The sequence below is a fragment of the Rhea americana genome, unplaced genomic scaffold, assembly GCF_003343005.1.
Source record: "Rhea americana isolate MKP2758 unplaced genomic scaffold, rheAme1 scaffold_9, whole genome shotgun sequence".
In the NCBI taxonomy this organism is placed as follows: domain Eukaryota; kingdom Metazoa; phylum Chordata; class Aves; order Rheiformes; family Rheidae; genus Rhea; species Rhea americana.
The window spans coordinates 5,475,150-5,494,629 of NW_028187088.1; the positions used below are offsets into that span (position 1 = coordinate 5,475,150).

General features: G+C 38.6%; 1 protein-coding gene across 1 annotated transcript in view; it reads left to right on the forward strand.

Moving 5' to 3' along the window:
- MICAL3 (microtubule associated monooxygenase, calponin and LIM domain containing 3) overlaps positions 1 to 19,480 on the forward strand; it is a 182,787-nt gene that overhangs the window by 99,406 nt on the left and 63,901 nt on the right. The window contains exons 20-27 of the mRNA XM_085324197.1: positions 137 to 232; positions 2,530 to 2,586; positions 4,536 to 4,640; positions 6,278 to 6,385; positions 8,917 to 9,024; positions 9,683 to 9,869; positions 12,653 to 12,741; positions 13,870 to 13,957. Coding sequence (XP_085180323.1) covers positions 137 to 232; positions 2,530 to 2,586; positions 4,536 to 4,640; positions 6,278 to 6,385; positions 8,917 to 9,024; positions 9,683 to 9,869; positions 12,653 to 12,741; positions 13,870 to 13,957 — 838 coding nt within the window. The remainder of the gene's footprint in view (positions 1 to 136; positions 233 to 2,529; positions 2,587 to 4,535; positions 4,641 to 6,277; positions 6,386 to 8,916; positions 9,025 to 9,682; positions 9,870 to 12,652; positions 12,742 to 13,869; positions 13,958 to 19,480) is intronic.

Consider the following 19,480-nt stretch of genomic DNA (forward strand, 5'->3'; position numbering starts at 1 on the left):
TTCACTGATTGTAAGATTTTGAGTCATTTAGTGCACTTCTGGGGTTGTGACCTGTCTCACCAAAGCCAATTGTGATGTGACCTTAGCTTTTCTATCCTTATTATGATTTTTTTCTTTCTCTGTTTTTAAACAAAAGCTGAGGAGTAAGGAACGTTCTCGGACCTGCCCCAAAAAAGTGATCATGCTCTCTTCTTCCACTCCACCTTCCTCTCCACCGTATCTCAGACAGCAGGTGATTCCCTGTGCATGCTCTGTCCCTCTCTCTTCATTTCTGTTTGTACAAGTGACTAGATCAATTACCAGATGTCCCATTTGCAAATGCATTTTCAACTTTATTCAGATGTGGTGATATGGTTCTTGTATCTCTTAAATTAAAAACATAGGTTGGCATTAGATCAGCAGAAATATGGTGATTATCTGATGTAGTGTAGATTCTAAGATTTTACTCTGGGTCATTTTTAATTGCAGTAGCCTTTTTCAATTTTGAGTAGCAGCAGGACAGAAGTGAAATGCAAGGGCCAGGTCTTCCCTTGAAGTGTGTATATGCACCATAGAAATTCTATAGGTGTTCTTCTGTCTAAGCATTAGAACTTGATCCTGTGTTGCGTATATGGTTTTCAGTGTCAGAAGACTTTTTCAGACAAATAAAGTTAGTCTGTTTGGAGTAGCACAAGGATAGAAAGTGCAGCTTTTCTCCACTGTTCCTTTAAACAAGTGTGATTGAGAATTTACCCTTGTATCCATGAAACTCTTTCAGGATTACTTGTATGAAGTGCTTTTTGAGACTCTCGTAATGGCCTGGGCATGTCCAGTTTGGTCCTGTTTCCCCCGCACTCAGCCCTTTGTCTTTCAAGAGTTTGTGTTCAGTGTTTCTGAGTTTCAATTTGGAGTGGGAAGAGCTGTTCTGAACACGCTATATAAATGTGCATCCAGACGTGTGTGAGCAGGTATTTGTTGTCCTAGCTAAATATTATCTGATCTTTTAATATTTGTGTCTTGTGTATGGTCGTTGTACTTCTTTGAGTTGTATCTGTTTTTTTATTATTCCCTTTTCCTGCAGTAATAAATTCTACTTCTTCCTGATCAATCTTGAATTAATCCTGAGGTGATAAAAGGCAGCTGTAGTTCCATGGACCTCCCATAACTTTATATAGGAATTGTACAAATAAATTTCCCCACAGGTGGAAAATATTTATTCACTGAACTCTTGCATGCGTGTAAACTGCATAAAGGCATGTTACCTTTTAGTAAACTAGAAAGTGTCATTTTGAGGCATGAAGTCTGACTTGCCTTATTACTTTGACTTCTCAGAATGAAGTTACACGTTACATTTAATGTGGTCAAACGTATTCCACCCCTACACCACACATTCTCCAGTCTCTCTCCTGTGTCAGGTTGTGCAGCTGCAAGATAAGTCAAATCAGCTTACTGATCTAATTGAAAACTATCCTAACAAAAAAGTGGTTAGTTTTCTGGTACCCCTATGGATAGCGTGATGCAGGGAAGAATACAGAAATGCATCTTTAGGTAGATGGGATAGGGACAGTCCTTTTCATTAGCAACGTTCATTTGAACTGACTTGAGTGTAACGTGGAATTAGATTATCAGACATTGTGATAGCTAACATCCTCTCATCAAGGTCCTTTGAAGATGCTAACAGATAATTTTTTATGGGAGATTAAGGTTTTCCCTCAGTTTACTGAGAAATAAACTATGGCAGTTAAATGCTGAGGTTTAATCCGGAGTCATTTTCTACATGGAAAATTTGTCTTCCTGTCACTAAAGACCCTTTAGTTTTTCGTATTTTCCCTCCTTCTCCAAATATTTTGTCTGTCTTGTGTCTCTTGCTTGCATAGTTCAGTCACGATAGCTGCCTGTTACTCGGTCCAAGTGTCCTTTGATTGATTCCCACCTTGTGTTCCATAGGAATATTTTTTCCATGTCTTTTTTTCTCAAGTAAATTTAAAAATTGTCAGCTTCTTCCTTTAACTCTGAGGGTTTTTTTACTTCCTGTGCTACAGAACCAGTCTGCTAGAACCTACTGAAGGGTCTGCCTTTGGAGACGTTTTTTTCCTTCTGAATAGTTTCTTCTTCTGAAATTGTCTTGGCCCAGGCCTCATAGAGAGTCAGATGGATCTACGTCCTTGTTACACTGATGTCTTTTAAAAACTATATCTCTGTGCTTCTAATGCGTTCATTCTGCCACTTCTTTTAAATTTTCAATTTCCTTCCTTTGATCTAATATCACAGTGTGAATTGAGTGTTTTAGCCTCTATCATACTAATCTTATTACATAGTGCTAATGTATGGTGGTTAACTGACCTGGTGTATATATATGGACTGATTTTTAAATTTTCCCTACAGGAGCCAAGTTGTTATTACCAGTTTCAGAATACCCTTCTTATTAAGCTATTATATTATCATTGTGGCCTCTTTTCTGCCTGCATTGTGAGAAAATTCAGATTAAGAGTATTTTGACTAGGAATGTGGTCTGTGACTGTTATTAAGTGCATGATTTGTTGTCTGCAGAGAAACTGGGAACGTGGTGCTGAATCTCCTGGGGAGCAGAGTCCCAGACAGGAAAGGGTAAAGAGCATGAACAAATGGCATGAATGCTGATGACACAGTGCAGTGATGGATGTGTGCAATACAGAGAGCAAATGTACTGGGTGGCGAGAACACACTTATCCTAATGCTGCTGTTAACACGCTGCAACTGCTGAGAGTCAGTTAGGAGTGATTATTTCTGTGTGATGCCAACATAAATGCCTAACAAGCCTTCATCAGCAGTTTGCTAAATGTGTTTATTTTGCCACAGGTTTAGCACTTAAGCTCTTCCCATTCTTCTTTTTCTCTTGCACTTCTTTACTGGCGTATGCCGTGGCTGGAGCAGAACAAGAAGAGTTAAGTTTTGTGCTAATTCGTGTGAACATGGTTGCATTGTTTCCACTGCTTGCTTTCTGGATCGTTAAACAAGTGGCATTCCATCCTGCCTCCTACAGGCCAGAGTAAAAGGAAAAATGATGAGGCATTATTTAGTATAGAGGTTTTGACACGCTGCCTTAACAATGAAATATTCAACAGTCTTGTCTGTTCAGTATTACACAGAAGCATGGGAAAAGGAAAGAGAGGCTCTTAAAAGAGTTGGTTGGTTTGGATTCATATGGACAAATTAATTGACATTCCACTAAGACATTTAATGAATTAAGTCATAATGGTAACCAGCTATAAAAATGTTGTAACTTTCAAAATATGTCCTACACAAAAGACTGTTGTGGGCTGAATGTTTTGTGACAGGCAGTAGAAGATGAATAAGCATGTGTCTGCATTGACACAGAATCCCACAGCTTTATAATAGGCTCTAGTTTTAGTGAAAATGATCTAGTAGGAAGGAGTAGGTGGAACTGGGAGCAGATCAAAATAGGCAGCATTATTAATGTATCTGAGAAAAGGGCTTCTCATTAATTGGGTGTGAACCTACTTTTGTGTTCTGGTTTTGTAGAACAATTAGCAAGCAGTACTTAGCAGCACTTCAGCATTCTTTAGCATTAATCTCACAGATTAAGCTTGAAGTTTCTTCTTGAGTGCATGTTTGTAGTTCCTAGTTTATTATTATTGATCTCTGCAAACACATTAGCTGAAAGCTGTGTGACAATGAATGATAGTCCTGTCCTTCCAACAGCAGGACACAAGCCAATTGTTTTTTCCATGTCATTAAAGTGCACCATACAACAGGTTAGCAAGATTGATATGAACGACTGAAATAGCAGAGGTGTCAAATGTTGTGCCTGGAGTCTGTTGACATGACAGTGCAGTATGAACAAGTAGGATAGTGAAAGCTGCAGAAGTAAGACTGGCAACTTCTGTGATGGCTTGATTGTCTTATGCTTTGCTTTAGCCAGCCAGTCTTGTCAAATAAACATCCTGTCTTTGGTAAGTACTACATTCACTTTTTGTATCTCAGCGTTCAACTTTTTATATCTCAGCATCATAGAGAAGACTTTATGAGACCTGAACTACATTACCCTAAAAAACAGTGTTTTTGTGCACAAGTCTGAAAAACGCAGGTATGTCCAGTTCTAAATATATAAGGGAAATCCTTGATGACAAGAACTGTGGCAAAATGAGTACCAAGAATGGAGCTCCTTTTGTATCTGAGAAAACCACAACTTTTGATTAGATTTTTTTTGTTTGTTTGTTTTTTGTGGGGTTTTTTTTTTTTGGATGGTAATGCCAGAGAGAGGCTAAGCGCTTGTTTGGTTTTGGCTGCAGCAGTGCTAAGTGGGAATAGTTGTGAATAATGTTTAATTCAGCTATTTTTTCTTGGCCTTGGAGGCCTAAATTTAGGACTTTATTAGAACAGTAATCCAATACACATTGGAAGAAAAAACAGTCTTCAATTGGGAGCTTTTCTTTCCTGCATGTGAATTTCATACCTTCTTTTCTGGCTTTAGCCTTGCTTTCAGTTTAGGGTCTATTCCTTTTGGGGCTTTTTTGCCTATTTGTTCACTTTGTTCCTCATTCCTTATCTCGCAGAGATCTCCTCGTTTTTTTTCTGATGACCAAGTGCCCGAGAACGTTGAACAACGGGCATGTCAGCGGGCTGCCCTCCTGGAGCCCAGGCCTACAGTGAGGCATCAGGTGACTACAGCCCTGTCTGTTGGGTGTTCTGTATCAGTTTGTAATACTGGGTACTGGTGACATCTGTGTCAGAGGGATAGAAAAATTAATCTAAATACAGTGACGATTGCTGTACACAGTCATATGGTTAAAAATACCTGCCAGTTCCTGACTTTCTTCTTACTTGACAAATGACATTTCTGTTTCAAAAAACATTATATCAACAGTATGGTAAAAAACACCCTCCAAGCTTCAGAGTGCTAACTGAAATCTAGTGGGTCTCCAGATCAGATCATCCCACAGCTGTCTTTTACCAGTCAGTTGCTCATGAGTTCTCCTTGCTTCTAAAAGCAAGAACATCTGCACTTTCCAAGCACTCCTGGCTCTGTGGTACTGGTTTTGTTTCCATACTTCCTGTATTCTTACTTCCAACAGGAAAGTTGGCAGCTTGTGCAGATTTTTGTTGCTTCCAGTGGAAACTTTTGTTTTGTTCTTGTGCTTAATTTTCTCTCCTGTGTGTCTTCTCTGACATATGGGACCGTGCCAGTTTGGACGGTGAATTCTTTAGTTTCTGTCTCTCACCCTATTTATGTTTTCAGTTGAGATCTTCAACAGCATTTGGCAAATAGGAGAGTGCTTTTGGAGAACACCATATACATAATTTTTCTTCAGATTTTACTGTTTTGAGTTAACCATCCAAATTTGACCTGTCTTTTCAGACTTGAATATAAACAATCTCAAAGTTTTTGCTGGTGGGCATAACTTTACCAAACTATGTCAGAAGGAAATTTATAAGCCAGGTCATTTCTGAATTGCTGTTCTTTGGGAACACGGTCTTTGCTGATCATTAAAATCAGTGAAACTGTTCTCCAGGAAGAAAAAGTGAACATCTGCATGGGTTTGAAATAGGATATTGGAAATCTAGGGGAAGCCATGAAAGATTACGTAGGAAGACTAGTTTAAATGCATTAGTCTCTATTTGCTAGTGGATAACACAACTGGCATTTCACTGCTCAACTGTAAGGATGACAAAGAAGTTAACATCTAGTCATATACACCTTCCTCCTACTTTTTGTGTTGCTTTCTAGGATTTTAAAGCTCCTTGTGAGGGTAGAAAAGATTAACAGCATTACATTGCAAAAAAAAAAAAAAAAAAAAAAAAAAAAAAATTTGAGACTTTTATTTCTGTATAGATACAAAATTAAGGAGGAGAGAAAAAATACAGGGGGGAGAGAACACAAAGTAGAAAAGAAGGATAAGGGTGTTCAGGCAGAAAGGAAAAAGAGGAAACAGATGTTGGAACAGTGCAAAATGATAGATTATGATGTGGGATTTAAAGAAAGGAAATTTCTTGTTAGAAAAAGCAGAACAGTGAGAGAAAGCAAGCTTAGCAAAGTAAGAAATTTTTTCAAAAAAGCAACATGAGTGAATGTTGATGGTCTTAAGTACAGAATATTTGTGTATAAAATAAACAGTTACTGCTTTTTGCCTCACTAGGGAAAGAAAGGTATGATGGACATTTTTTTCCAAGTTTTCCTACGGGAGTCTTCATGAAAGCTTTTGAGGTGGCAGAAGGGCCTGGGTTTTTGTTTTTATTTTCTCCTGTTTTATCCTCCATAGAGTTGTGTGATTGTCTTGATCTTTATTTTATTTTTTAGCCTGAGACTGAACCGTCTCGCCGATTCTTTGTTGACCAGTGGGAGCTCTCCCTTAGCCTCCGTTCTTCTAATCGCCCTTCTTCACCCTCATCTGACTCCCTTCGACAGGTAGCACTAGCCTGAGCATTGCCAGGTGCACTCTGCTGTGTCCGCTTGCTCCACCCCGTCCCACCAGCCAAGGATATACCACAAGAGATGGCCAGTCTTGCAATGCTTCACCTGCAGAATGCAGTGTCTGTGCATATTCATGCACAAGTGAGAAACCAGAGGCAACCTGTTGCATAGTTAGGTTATTCTCAGCTATAAAGCAGTTTGAAACTAAGGCTTGATGTAAATGAAAAAGCTTCTGGTAAATCTCACACTCAAATCAGTTCTTTTCATGCTGATAGTCTTCTGGCTTGAGAGTAAAGCTTTTTGGTTTTGATTGCCACTTTTGTTGAGATGCTGAGCCAAACTACAGAATGTGAAACAAACAAACAGTTTGGCTTTATGAAAAATCACTAGGAATATGAACTAGTTGCAAAATGTTGCAGAACGCTGTGTATCTTGAAGGCCTTTGCCTAAGTGAGGAAAGCTAAAATACTTCACTTAAAATCCAGTTTTAAGCCAGATACGATGTACAGGGGCAGGCAGGAGGGGACACAAAACCAAGAACCAAGCATTAAAAATTCAGTAACTTCCTTCCGCACACCAAGTAGTCCGGGATATTGTGAGGTAAGATTGGCATAATCCTTTTTCAAGTACAGAACATCTGCAGTTAAGGTTGACTGGAAGTTTCATATCCGAACTTGTTCAGTGGAAACATGGTTTCAGCTAAAACAAAGATTGTATTAAAAGCACCTGCTTTACAAGGAAAAGCTTGATTTACCATTTAAGAAAGCTTAAACAGCCTCAAACGTTTTTGGTTTTTAGAGGAAGACAGAAAACTCCTGGCCAGATGATTTTGGTTGTCATTTTGAGATTAACATTGGATAAAAGGAAGAAAAGTAAAAATTTCCAGTGCACTCTATTTAAAATATAATATTTGACAAGATGTGATATGTGACAGTGAAGTCCAACTTCGGGCATGTGTGCGCACAAACACATGTGCTAGCTAAGGAAGAATAAGGAACCTTGAAAAGGACAAAAGACAAATTATGTGTTTCTTGCATATGCATATAGTGAGTGCTCTGCATTTTGGGGTGGGGTCAGTGGACATGCCTGGAAGAGCAGTAGGTGTAAGTTATTTCTGAGGAGAAATAAACCCTAGTCACTTCAGTGGCACAGAACTTAAGGAATTAGACTTCACTAACAGCAGCGATAAGCGATAGCTGAGTGGTCTGTTTTCAAAATTCCTGAAAAGAATTACTCATTTAGTGGTGAATTTCAGCTGTTTTAGTGCTTCCTGCTGCTCTCATGTCTGCATGTCTTAAAAGACTAATAATCACATTCATGAAATTACATTGTGTGATTAGTTGTAGGAAATAACTGTTTTGCTTCAGACAAGTTCTGCTGTGTAGGTAATGGGGTTACCAGTGGAGTTACCCTAGACATAGGCTGTATGTCTCGGGTTTCTGAGATATGACTTTAGTCATTTCCTTCAGAGTAGTGTTATGCTAGGAATTTTACACTTGCCAGAAGCTGGAGTGTGTCTCTGATCCCCATTTGCTGAGAAGACTCTGGCTAGAAGCATTCATAGTGCTTCTTAGTCTGGAGAAGGAACATTGCTTGGTGTGCTGGCTGCTGCTCTACATGATATTTGCAGTATGATTGAGCTAGCATAGCTGTAACCGCTTAGTTTTCTTAACTGTATAATTACTGCCAAGTGTGATAAGTATTTCCTGTAAAAAGCACTTTCTCTGCTCTTGTACTGATTGAACATGTTTTTCAACCATTCATTTTATACAATCTAAAGTAAAAGCCAACCTGCCTAGATTTCTTGGAATATTGGAAGGTTTTTAGATATCCAAAGTTATGGAGCCTGGCACTATCTATGAGGAAGAAAAGCCTAAGTATAAAGCCACATGCAAAGCTGAGCAAGTATATGTTCCAAATGTATACAGGTGTGGCTGTAATGCATTGAATGATCATCTTGCATCTTTTCCATATACGGAATGTCCTGTGTACTTTTAGCACTGAAATAATTAATATTTTTAATCACTGAGTTCCTGAGCTGAGGATTTCCTTCTGTTCTGCAAATGCTCTGCAAATGAATTCTTTCCATTTGCTAAGCATCTACATACACAGTTGTGATCAGCGCTTGGAATTAGGCTGTATGATATGTCTTTCACCAGGATCTTAAAGCCTTAACCTATATTTGGCTTTGTCTTCGAGAAGTGTGTATGTTCAGGTTTCCAGGTGTAAAAATACCCACAAGCAAAAGAAGACCTCTCTGTTTTCCTCATCGTCATATATTTCCAGAGTACTTACAGAATGCTAAATGCAGACCGTTTTTTTTAATGCAATCTGGAGTAGTGATTACTGATGACGCTAGCTTTGCTGTTACTGCTTTTCACTTCATATTGTCCACTGTCTTGGCATGGTTTGACCTCTCTGCACTTTTTCACCACCTAACCTATTACTATGGTTGTCATAAAAAAAAAAATATATTTTTTTTCCTTCTCTCACTTCCCTATTGTTTTATTCCCTCCATCTGGTAGAAGTATATAAAGATGTACACAGGCGGAGTGAGCTCATTGGCTGAGCAGATAGCCAATCAGCTTCAAAGGAAAGAGCAACCCAAAACCCTTCTAGACAAGAAGGAACTGGTAAGACGATGCACAGACGTACAGAAGACGATGCGTGTTTGTGGTTAGATGTACTGTAGATCTGATGTGCTGTGAGTGTCCAGTTGTTAACTACAGCTGCTGGCGTCTGTAGTAGCTTTGTAAAAGACTTCACTTCCCTTTCTCCTTCCGTCCTCACTCTTGTCCTCATTTTCCATGCAAATTTTTGAATCTGATGTCATCGTTCAAGGATTGGGCAGACACCTTTGAGAAACTGCATGTCATATTCATGAAGATGTGCTTGATCCACTGGGGCTAGTGTTGCATTATTGTTTTCTGGAGGTGATACCCTTTTCTCATAGTGTAGGTATAAGAGTTGTTTGAGGGATTTCTAATGGTTTTGCTTTTCCATTGTATGCCTCCTTTGGGCATTTATTTCAAGGACAGCATTAGTAATACCTGTGCCCACTCTTCTATCCAGAGCTGTAATTTGCTCCTGACATGTAGGCATGACATCCTAGGACCTTGTTCCCTGGACGTGAAGGTTAGTTTTTGGTGTCCTGGCTAAAGCTCTCAGTTTTGTCAAAGGAACTGCAGCATCCAGATGCTCCAGTGTCCACACAGACGAAGAGAAAATGCAGCCATGCAATTGTGGTGAAACTGGACGCATACAAATCTATTCGTGCCTATTTCTGTCTAGGGCTCACTTAAAAAGGAGTTCCCCCAAAATGTGGGAGGCAGCGATGTCTGTTACTTCTGCCACAAGCGAGTCTACGTGATGGAAAGGCTGAGTGCTGAAGGCAAGTTTTTCCACCGCAGCTGCTTCAAGTGTGAATACTGTGCCACCACTCTGCGCTTGTCATCTTACGCCTATGATATTGAAGATGGTAAGAGAAATTGCCTTTATGTCAGAATTGTCTTAACAGACTCGGAAGTCTATTTAGAGATTTCAGCTCTTTCTTCATTTACAAATGATTTGGTGAACCGTGAAAGGGAATAACTTCTGTTCCAAAGACACCAACTCTCAAAACATTGAAACTATATAGATCTGTTCTCCTGTGGCCAGATCATGCTGGTAGCAAAATAATGGAGCTATGGCTCCTGGAGGACAAAGAAACAAATAGTATTTAGGGACTTTAAAAGGGTTTGGAGGTTGATTTTGAAGGCTAGATGCTTTACTCTTACTTTAGTGGTGTTAAATGAGAAAACTGCTTAGGACAGTGCATTTTAAAAATATAGCAAGTTGGAGACAGCTTTCTTTTTTTCATGAAGAGATCACAACAGTCCAGCTCTGCACATTTATTTTTGATTTAACAGAATAAGAACTTTATGATCAGGTGCTATGATAATGGCTTATTACAGAATGTGCTGATGGCTCATTTTACAGAGTCTAGCATGGTTAAAGGGAGCTTCATATATACCTAAAACGTCTGAGAAACTGGACAATATAGCAGCAGATGAAACTCAATCCATCATTAACAGTGCAAAATGTGCATATTGAAAGACATATAATTTAAAATTACACCTCCTTGAAGGAGAGCTCTCTTTTAAGGGGTAGCAGTGTGTTGCATTCTTTGAACAGTATCTGTCAGAAAATTCACATTTTTTGAAGAAAGAATAAAGGAGAAAGTATCTCAGATAAGCCTTTATGTTTATCGACAGGTAAGCCTTTACCTTCTCTCACAGCTGCCATTTATCTTTACTCCTATCTCTATAGGAAAACAGGTTAAAAAAAAAAAAAAAAGATGTAACACTAGTGAGAGGTTAGATGTAAAGGATTCTACACCAGGTGTGATGGAATATTGGGTCTATTTAAGAAGACAAAATAGTAGAAAAGTGATAGAAAATCAGTACTTTTCCCCATTGAGGTAAAAGTGAAGTAAAAATTATAAGTTGACATGACACGACAGAATATTCTGCAAATTAAAATCTTATATAATTGATAGATAGCTACTGCATGTAGCTATGAAGAATCTCTGAAAACATTAGATAGGATAATGACTGTAGAAACATCACTGAGGTGTAATGGGCAAAAAAGAACTAAAGTAATGCACATATTGATAATGAACTGTATAGCAATCATGAGTAATGGACTTGTTTGGTCACAAAAAGAGTTGAAGAATCTTCAAATCATCAAACTGATCCCTCAGTGAGGAATAGAAAGCCCATTATTACTCAGCTAGAAGGTCAGCAAATGTGGCTTGCGAGTTTAAAGGGGTCAATGGTAATTTGGAAATCAACATATAAAAGGAGGAATAACAGCTTCATTAGTAATCAAATTTGGGAAAAAAGTATTCTTGGGGCACTGTTGTTATTTAGGACCTTCAAAAATGGTTGCATATCTGATTATAAGTTTAGCAGTAGCAAACTGAGCTCTTCTATCAGGTGTATGAGCAGAAATACTTTTTGCTTACCAGCTTTAGTGATTTCCCCTGCAGCAAGCTTAGTTATGTTCTGAATGAAGCAATACAAAACTTGGAGTCTCAGCACACCTATAGCATTGATTCTTACATACCTAATAGTTTTTTATATATATGAAACAGACATATCCTAACAGTAGTATGTGGTGTCCTCTCTAGTCTAATAATTGTTGCTGAAAATTTAGCTCGTATTTCATTCTGTTTTCTTTGACAGAAAAATAACAAAGCTTTGCAGACATTGTTACTATTCATCTAGCTGTGTTGACTGATGAGTCAGCATTGTACAGTCAATGCCTCGTTTTAGGCATTGAAAATCCGAGAATTTTTATATAAAATCTTTTCGGTTTCAGAAATTTTCCCCGAAACAGACAATTTGAGAGAATAGTATTTGGCAAGAGTCAATATTAAGAAATGTTTATTTAAGCAGAGATATCTCAAAAGAGAGTGTTTGTCACTTTGCCTTCATAAACAGAGGTATTAGAGACTACTCTGTGCAAGTCTAGAGAAAGTGGGGGAAGCAGCAAAGATCAAAGTGTAAGTTTGAAATGCATTAGCAAGGTTGCAGGACTAGGATGGTAGTACAGGAGCTGCATACTGAGCATGGTGATATATAGAGGTACACTGAAAGATAACTGTGCTGTCAATTTGCTTCTATTTATTATTGTTTGTATTAGGGAATCAATAGTGTTGTTCTCGCTTCCCGATAGTGTTCAGATAGAAGTGAAAGCCCATTTAAACCTCTGGGGTGATACTGAATTAGTAGTATCACAGAAGCTCTTAATTGTGAAAATGACTCTTTGATTGATTGTCCTTTTCACAAGTAGTCACTGTGCATTTTGAGATGGTTCTTTGGGAGTTAACACTGTCCTTTCCCACTTTCCTCTGCTGGTTGTATTCATTCTTGCTTTTTCCAAAAGTGCTTCTGCCAGCTTTTCATGTGATGATTTCTTTGTTCCTCACACACTGCCGCATTGTTAGCATGTGATACCACACAAGCCTCACAGCTTTGCTTGGTGTTTGATAGGACATTAGGCTAAATGGCTGTCGGGCACCCAATGGAAAGGAACTTGGCTAGGAGGGGGAGAGAGGAGGGCTGGAGTTAAACTTTAGAGTGTTTGTTGCTGCGCATAGTGAATAAACCAGACAAAGCAAAGGGATTGGCATAAAATAAGCTGCATTGAGATTAACATTTGTATTTTGTTAAACACCTGTGTTCTTGTTGTTAACCGTCTGTATTGTTTCATCTGCAGGTAAATTCTACTGTAAGCCTCACTACTGTTACCGACTCTCTGGTTATGCTCAGAGGAAGAGGCCAGCAGTGGCTCCTCTGTCAGGAAAGGTAATCTTTTATTTTCATCTAACGTCTCAAGTTAGTGCATTTTGGTTCTTAACATTGGAAATGGAATATGCTAGGGTTTTTTTTTTTTTCAGAAAGTGGAAGAAATTGAAATGCATCAAATTGTTTGTCATTTTGTTTGGCTTGCTGTTTTGTGAATTTTATTTAAGAACTGTCCCTGTAGTTACTACTTTTCTTTCCCTCATTGTTGCTATAAAATAACATGTTGCACCCCTCAGAATAGGATTTTGATTTGTTTTGTTAAAAGACTAAAGCTATATTGTTAACAGTTTCAGTTTTGCTTTGTTTTTTTAATGGTTTTCCCTAAGATGAAACAAATGATTTTCATTTTGTTTGGGACATGCAGTTCCAAATCACTTGCAGAGACTGTGAGGAAGACCCGCCTTCTTTTCTGAAGGTTGGCTGTACATTAATGGGAATACGTATGAAAAAAGCGTATATGATTTTCCTTTACTATCATTATAGGAGCATTTGTGCTTTAAACATAGGACCAAGAAATACTGTGTAATACAGAAATGTCACCCTGCTTTTACCTTTACAGTCCAAGATATATTTGACATCATTCCTCTCATTTTCATTTTCAGCATTTTTGCATAATCTATCTGAGCAAACTGCATGGTAGTCTCTTTGCATTCAAGTTCTATAAGCTTGCATGCAGCTGTCCTTCCTGCTTATGTTGTATTTTCTTTTGTGGTTGTGATTGTCTTTCTGCCCTTTTCTCAGATTTTTTTCACTACAAGCTAAAGCTGTACTCTGTTTGGAAGGGTATGGGTTCCCTGGCAGTATTGGTGCCACACTTCCTGCAAAAAATACAGACCAAAAGTGGAACTTGTTTTATCTCCCAGATGAAGAAACTTTAGGGATCTCACTGCTTTGACTTTTTTGGCTATCCAGATTGTTTGTCAGAGCTTTAGTCAATCCCTGAATTGATAAGGAATGTATTTGGTTCAGACTGTGCCTGTGCAATGATTAAGGGCTATCTTAATTGCCGAAGGGATATATTCCTCATTCAATGTGTTCGGCACTTACTGCCTCACATGAGGAAGAAAGAGTATTTTTTAGGCATTTTCAATTTTAATCCAAATTTATTTTTTTGCCCCACTTTTATAGGACCCCAAAGGACCTCTGCAGGACGCCATGGCAAGTGATGGGAATGGACGGGCAAATTCCATCTCCGCCTCGGCAGAGAGGACCCCAGGTAGCTCTGCTTCCTTCTTTGGCAGGGTGGTGCAGTACTCTCTCGGCCTCTTTGACAGAGTTAGGGTGGCAAGCCAGCACCTCCAAAGCAAAGTTTCCTCGATTGGGCACCATATAGCCCAGAACCCTTTGGACTCTTTTTTCATGTGTCAGCTGATGGCTTTTGGGGTTCCCTTTCTCTATGTCCAGTCAGAAGTACTTGTGCAGATCCTAGGGGAATTCTGTGGGCAGCCTGCTGACAAATAAGAATTAATGTGACCCAACTTTGTAAGCTGTATAACTCCTGTGATTTTTGGGTGCAGTTTGAATTTGGGGTGTTCTGTGAAAGTCTCAATATATTATTTTGCACTGTGGCTTTGGGGCCTAGATTTTCTCAATCCTTTCAGGGACACTGTCTGAAATAATTCCAGGAAAACACAGACACTCCAGTAAGGGTCTCCTCTGAGTGGGCCCAGATAAGGACTCTTAGTCTGTAATGTCTGCACTGCAGTGTTAGTGAAGTTGAAAGTCCTTCTAATGAACTGGAATAAATTACAAACTGGATTTCTGTGTTCACCTGAATTTGGGGTGTTGTTTCTCATAATTCTGGTTGGTGTTTTTCATTCTCCCAAGCTTTTCTTCATTAATCTGGTACTTGAATGGGAAAGATCCTGTTACCTCTAGATTGTCTCTCGAATTCTGGGTGTCTTTGACAGCTAATGGAGTTGGATTCCTTAAATTCCTTGAATTTCATGGTGCTGACAGGTCATGGTGCTTTCCCCTCACTGCCAGAATTTGTGCTGCTCCTGGCCATGGCTTTGGGAATTGGGTGGTGAATGTGTGCTTACTGTGAAGTATATTTGGCTTTTAACTTAAAATTCTAATTCCTTCTAACACGGGAGAAATATCTATGCTACAAATGCTCATTGGCCAGGCCCCTAAATTTTCATTTAGTGATGTTAGAAAAAGGGAGAGATTTGATTTCCAGAATCTGTCCAGAATACTATGGAAAAACTAAATCAGTTGCCAGAAATTTATTTTACTGTGTGCAGTTGATTCTTGAAGCATGGTTACCTAGATAGTTTCCTCTTCTGTTTATGTTTCCAATGGCAAAACGGAGGAAAGGAAAAACATAGTGAAAATGACATTTGTAAAATGCTGTTTGTAGCAGAGATTTCATATTCTCTGTGAAGTAGGTTTTAAGTATGCAGGTGGCATAACTACAGCATTTTTTACATAACTACCTAGAGCTGAAATTGCTTCTTCTAAAAGTTTTTTATGGGGAACATACTCTTTTGGATGAATGGAAAGATATTTCTTGGATCTGCTGTTCATAGAATATCTCATATGAGTAGAAGGCATCTTATAGGGTGAAGCTATTTGTATGAGAAGTGGAAGAAAGAAAGTTTAGCTATGTATATCAATCAGTTTATCAAAGCAACTGCTGACAGAAGATCTTCTTCCTCTGGTTTAGTCATTCCAGCTGATCAAATTTAATTACTCATAGTTGTAAATGAGCATTCAGTAGATACTATCTCAATGGTCACTAAGTAACATGAGTGATAGGCCATAGTTTGCTGTAAACCTCTGATAAAATATTTCTAGTTCTCCTTAGCTAATCGTGGCACAATCCTGTAGCAGATTTGTAGTGTTTCCAGAGGAGTAAAACAGGCAGGCTTTTTGTCAAAGGACAGAACTTGAAATACAGGATTCTGTTGGCTTTCTGATTTTTTAAAGCAGTGCAAAACTGTTTGTAGCATCCTTTTTAAAGCTTTTAGCCTTTTTAAAGCTCTACTTCTTGCAAGTGCACAAGTACATTAAAACATACTCAGGTTAGCTGTGTCATATTAGGTCATCTTTAAGGCAGTGTAGTATGTTGCATGCTCATGTGTGCATGATAGAAGTACATTTCATGCTGAAAGAGTAAGCACTATCTCTGCCATTCTCCCCCTTTTTGCCAGAAAAAAAATACCAGCTGAGATTTCATGTTCTTTGTGAAATAGGTTCTAAGTATATCTTAAAACTCCTGGGAATCAATTAAGAAATAGGAGGAGATACTGACTAAATGCAATGCACTTGAAAAGCAACCTGCAGTTTCATTAACTGCAGGTCAGTTCTCTGTTAGCCAGTATAACAGTCATGCCCCATAGCCATCTATGTTCCTGTTCTTGCTGGTTAGGTCAGGTCATCTCTGATGTGTTTACAGTTCGTATGCTTTGGGGGGGGGGGGAACAGAAAAAAAAGAAAAAAAAAGAACTTTTGAATTACTAAGTTTGATATTACAGTGGAATAATAGGACATTATTCCTGGATAATGAAAAGGAGGCTATAAGATTACGTGTCTGTGTGACAACTAACTTTGAACTATCTTTGTGTATGCCTTATTTCAATTTATTAAATTGTATGTGAGAGAGACTTTAGACATTCTGCTTGCACTGTAGAGTAGATCAATACCTTAAGCACAAACCTGCTTGAATTGGAGATAGAGGCAGAGCCCTGTTTCCACACCTCCACTTCACCCTTCTGATGGACTCTCCAAATACAAGCTGTCTATCTGAAATTGTTTAACTTCCTGTGAGGCAAGTGCTATGAAATTCAGTACAAGCAGTTTCAGACCCTGAAGTCTGAAGCAATTTTAGTAGCGAGGTAAACATTGATTTAGCCTGCATGTGGAGTGTAAGCTGCTTCTGAAAGGAAAGTAGAAAAAAAGTGTGAAATGCACAGATTTTGTATTTGATGGAGATATAAAAGATAGCTTAGAAGACAAAAGAAGGCTTACAACAGGAACATCAATCAAAGGGAATAGACAAGACAAAAAACTCTTGCTATTCTTAGGTTTTATACCGTATGAGTTAAATTCAGTCCTGAGTTAGCAAAGTGCTTGTTCAGTGGGCATTTGAGGATTTGTGAAAGGCGCATGGAATACCAAATGAATGTAAATTGCATGGGCTTTCCCCTTCCAGTCGGTACCTCTTTCACTCTGCCACTCAGTTTAGAATCTTCTTCTCTAGCCAACCTGGAGCTTAAACTATGTGCAAACCCAAAATAACATTCAGCAGATGACCACTCATATGTGGTCAACGGAGGTAAGGCTGGTCACAACAAGCACTTTCTTGTGGGATGTTACTAACCTGGTTGGCATGTGTTAACTTTGCTAAACAGGTCAGTGCCTCAGTGTGTGGGCACAGTCCTGGTTGGTGTTAAATGTGTTTTGTCTACCCCTTGTATTGTAATTGCTATAGCTGCAGGGCACAATCTGTGATATGCAAGTTGAGATTTTATAGCAATCAGCTGGAATCACGATTATGTGAAGGTTTTGTCTGGTTTACTAAGGAGCCTGAACGGCATCTTCTGTGCCGGTTACAAGGGATGTTTAAAGGCAGATTTTATTCAAAATGGCTTTTGCAATACAGATCAACCCTTCAACTGGGCAAGTGGTAATAAGCTTTTGAGCAATGCCCTTCTCTCCTGGGAAAGGAAGTTGGAGAATGCTGTCACTATGCTTTTGGTCCTGCTGAACTGTGGCATGCTTGTGGTAGACTCTGTAACCCTTCTCTGTACTTGTTTGTCTGTCTGTTCTCTCTTTTCCGCACTTGCCTTTGTGCCAAAATTGCTGCTATTGCCAAGGGAAAAAAACCTTGCCTTTCAACTGTCTCTCCCTTTGATAATCTGTAACTGCTGTCTTGGATTTTCTGAATATTATTTGCAGTATTTTATATGGTTTGAATGTGCTTTTAATGCAAATGCTGTTTTTCTGTTTGTTATAAAGGTCTGTAAGAACATATTTCTGAACTTTGAGCTCTTTCTTGACAGATGGACTTGGAACAGTCTTTTTCCATATCAGGTTTATGATAATGCTTCTTGGGGCGAATTTGGGCAGTGATGTTTTGTTGTAAGATGTTTCCCATTCCAGGCTTGTGTTCTCAGAGAAATACATTTCCCTCCTTACCGACAGCAGGGAGTTCAGAAAGGAAAGACCTGCTAGGGAAATTAATACTTCAAAACATACGACAGTTAAAAGGCAAGTCATGAGATTTTTGCAATATTTACTTATGAAAGTTAGAAGTTACAGGGAAAGATTTAAGAAACCAAATATAAGCCATAGTGTGAAAAATTGAAAAATTGAAAATAGTATCCTGCTGTAAAATCACAGAAATATATAGTGTTTAACATCCTCCTATGGATGTGCCTTAAGTGCTTTCAATGAGCAATACTCTGAGCAAAGCTGTATGTGGTAGACTCCTAATATGTAATTTGTTGTATATAGAAGCAAAGGTTGTCTTTACAGAGAGGAAATTCTTTTGCTGACTTTCAGGGTTAGAAAAAGGTGGCAGTTCCTCTACATTGCATGCCCGTAAAGGTAAATTATGTGAGCCACATTTTCAGAAGGATCTTACTATCTGTACAATTCTCATGAATCTTTCTGAATACATGCAATATTATTTGCACACAGTTCTACTTTTGTGTTATGCAGTGTAAATAAAGTTTATATATTTCTATATATAACTAGGCTTCTTGCTCATAAACCTTGCCCTTTTACAATTCTGCATACATTGCGCATGCCTTATTTGTGAACATGATTCAGCTAGAAGCAATACTGTTAGCTCATACAGACAAACATATCTTAATGGAATCTGCCACTCAGTCACTTCTTTTCATGATTGTTCACATTTGGCTTTTGTTTTTATTTTAATTTGGTGCATTTTAAGTATTAAGTTGCATAAGATAAAGCAACCTCTGATTTTGTGACAGTGTTCTGTATGTGGTGCCTTCATTTTAAACTACCAAGCATGAAGATTGCTTGCCCACACATTTATACAGAAATCCGTATTTCTGTATGGTAAGTGTGAAAGGATGGTAGTTCCTTTACTGCTGTGCCTTGAAGGTTGTCTTTTCTGTTTGGAGGAACAGTGGTGGTGTCTTCTGCAGACATACACATTATCTGAACCCTTTAATGAGGTTTTATACAGTTCCAGAGAAATTTATGAAAGATTTATTTCTTTGTGTTGAAAAATTTAAAATATAAACTCAAGAGCTAGGCCCTGTATTTTTGGAAGCTGAGGAAAGTGCGTGGGTTGCATGATTAGACCAAGTCTCAGTGCCCAGTGAATGATCATTCAATAGCGAGCTCTTAGGATATGTGCTTGACTGTTCCCAGTCCATCGTGTTCCTTGTCAGTGTTCTTACCAGGATTTGGGTGGCTTTGGGATGGAAGAAAGGAGAATGCTAAAAGACCAGCAAGTTGAAGACCAGAAAATTTGGAAAAGCAAAGACATGACTGAGAAGTTATTTGCTCTAATGTGTGGAAATGCAGCTGACCCAGTAGAGCTGCACTGAAAAACCATAAAAGTTTGGGGGACTGAGGAAGGATATATATAGAATAGCGGAGTCCACAGTATGTGCTCATAACTGGATCCTGCTAAGAACACTTTTCCCTGGGAGTAGCAGGCTCCCTATTCCATCTTTTTTTCCAGCTTTCAGACCTGTGGATTTGTTCCACTGAAATATTTGTTTATTGTTTGTATGTGTATGTTCTGAAGGGTGAT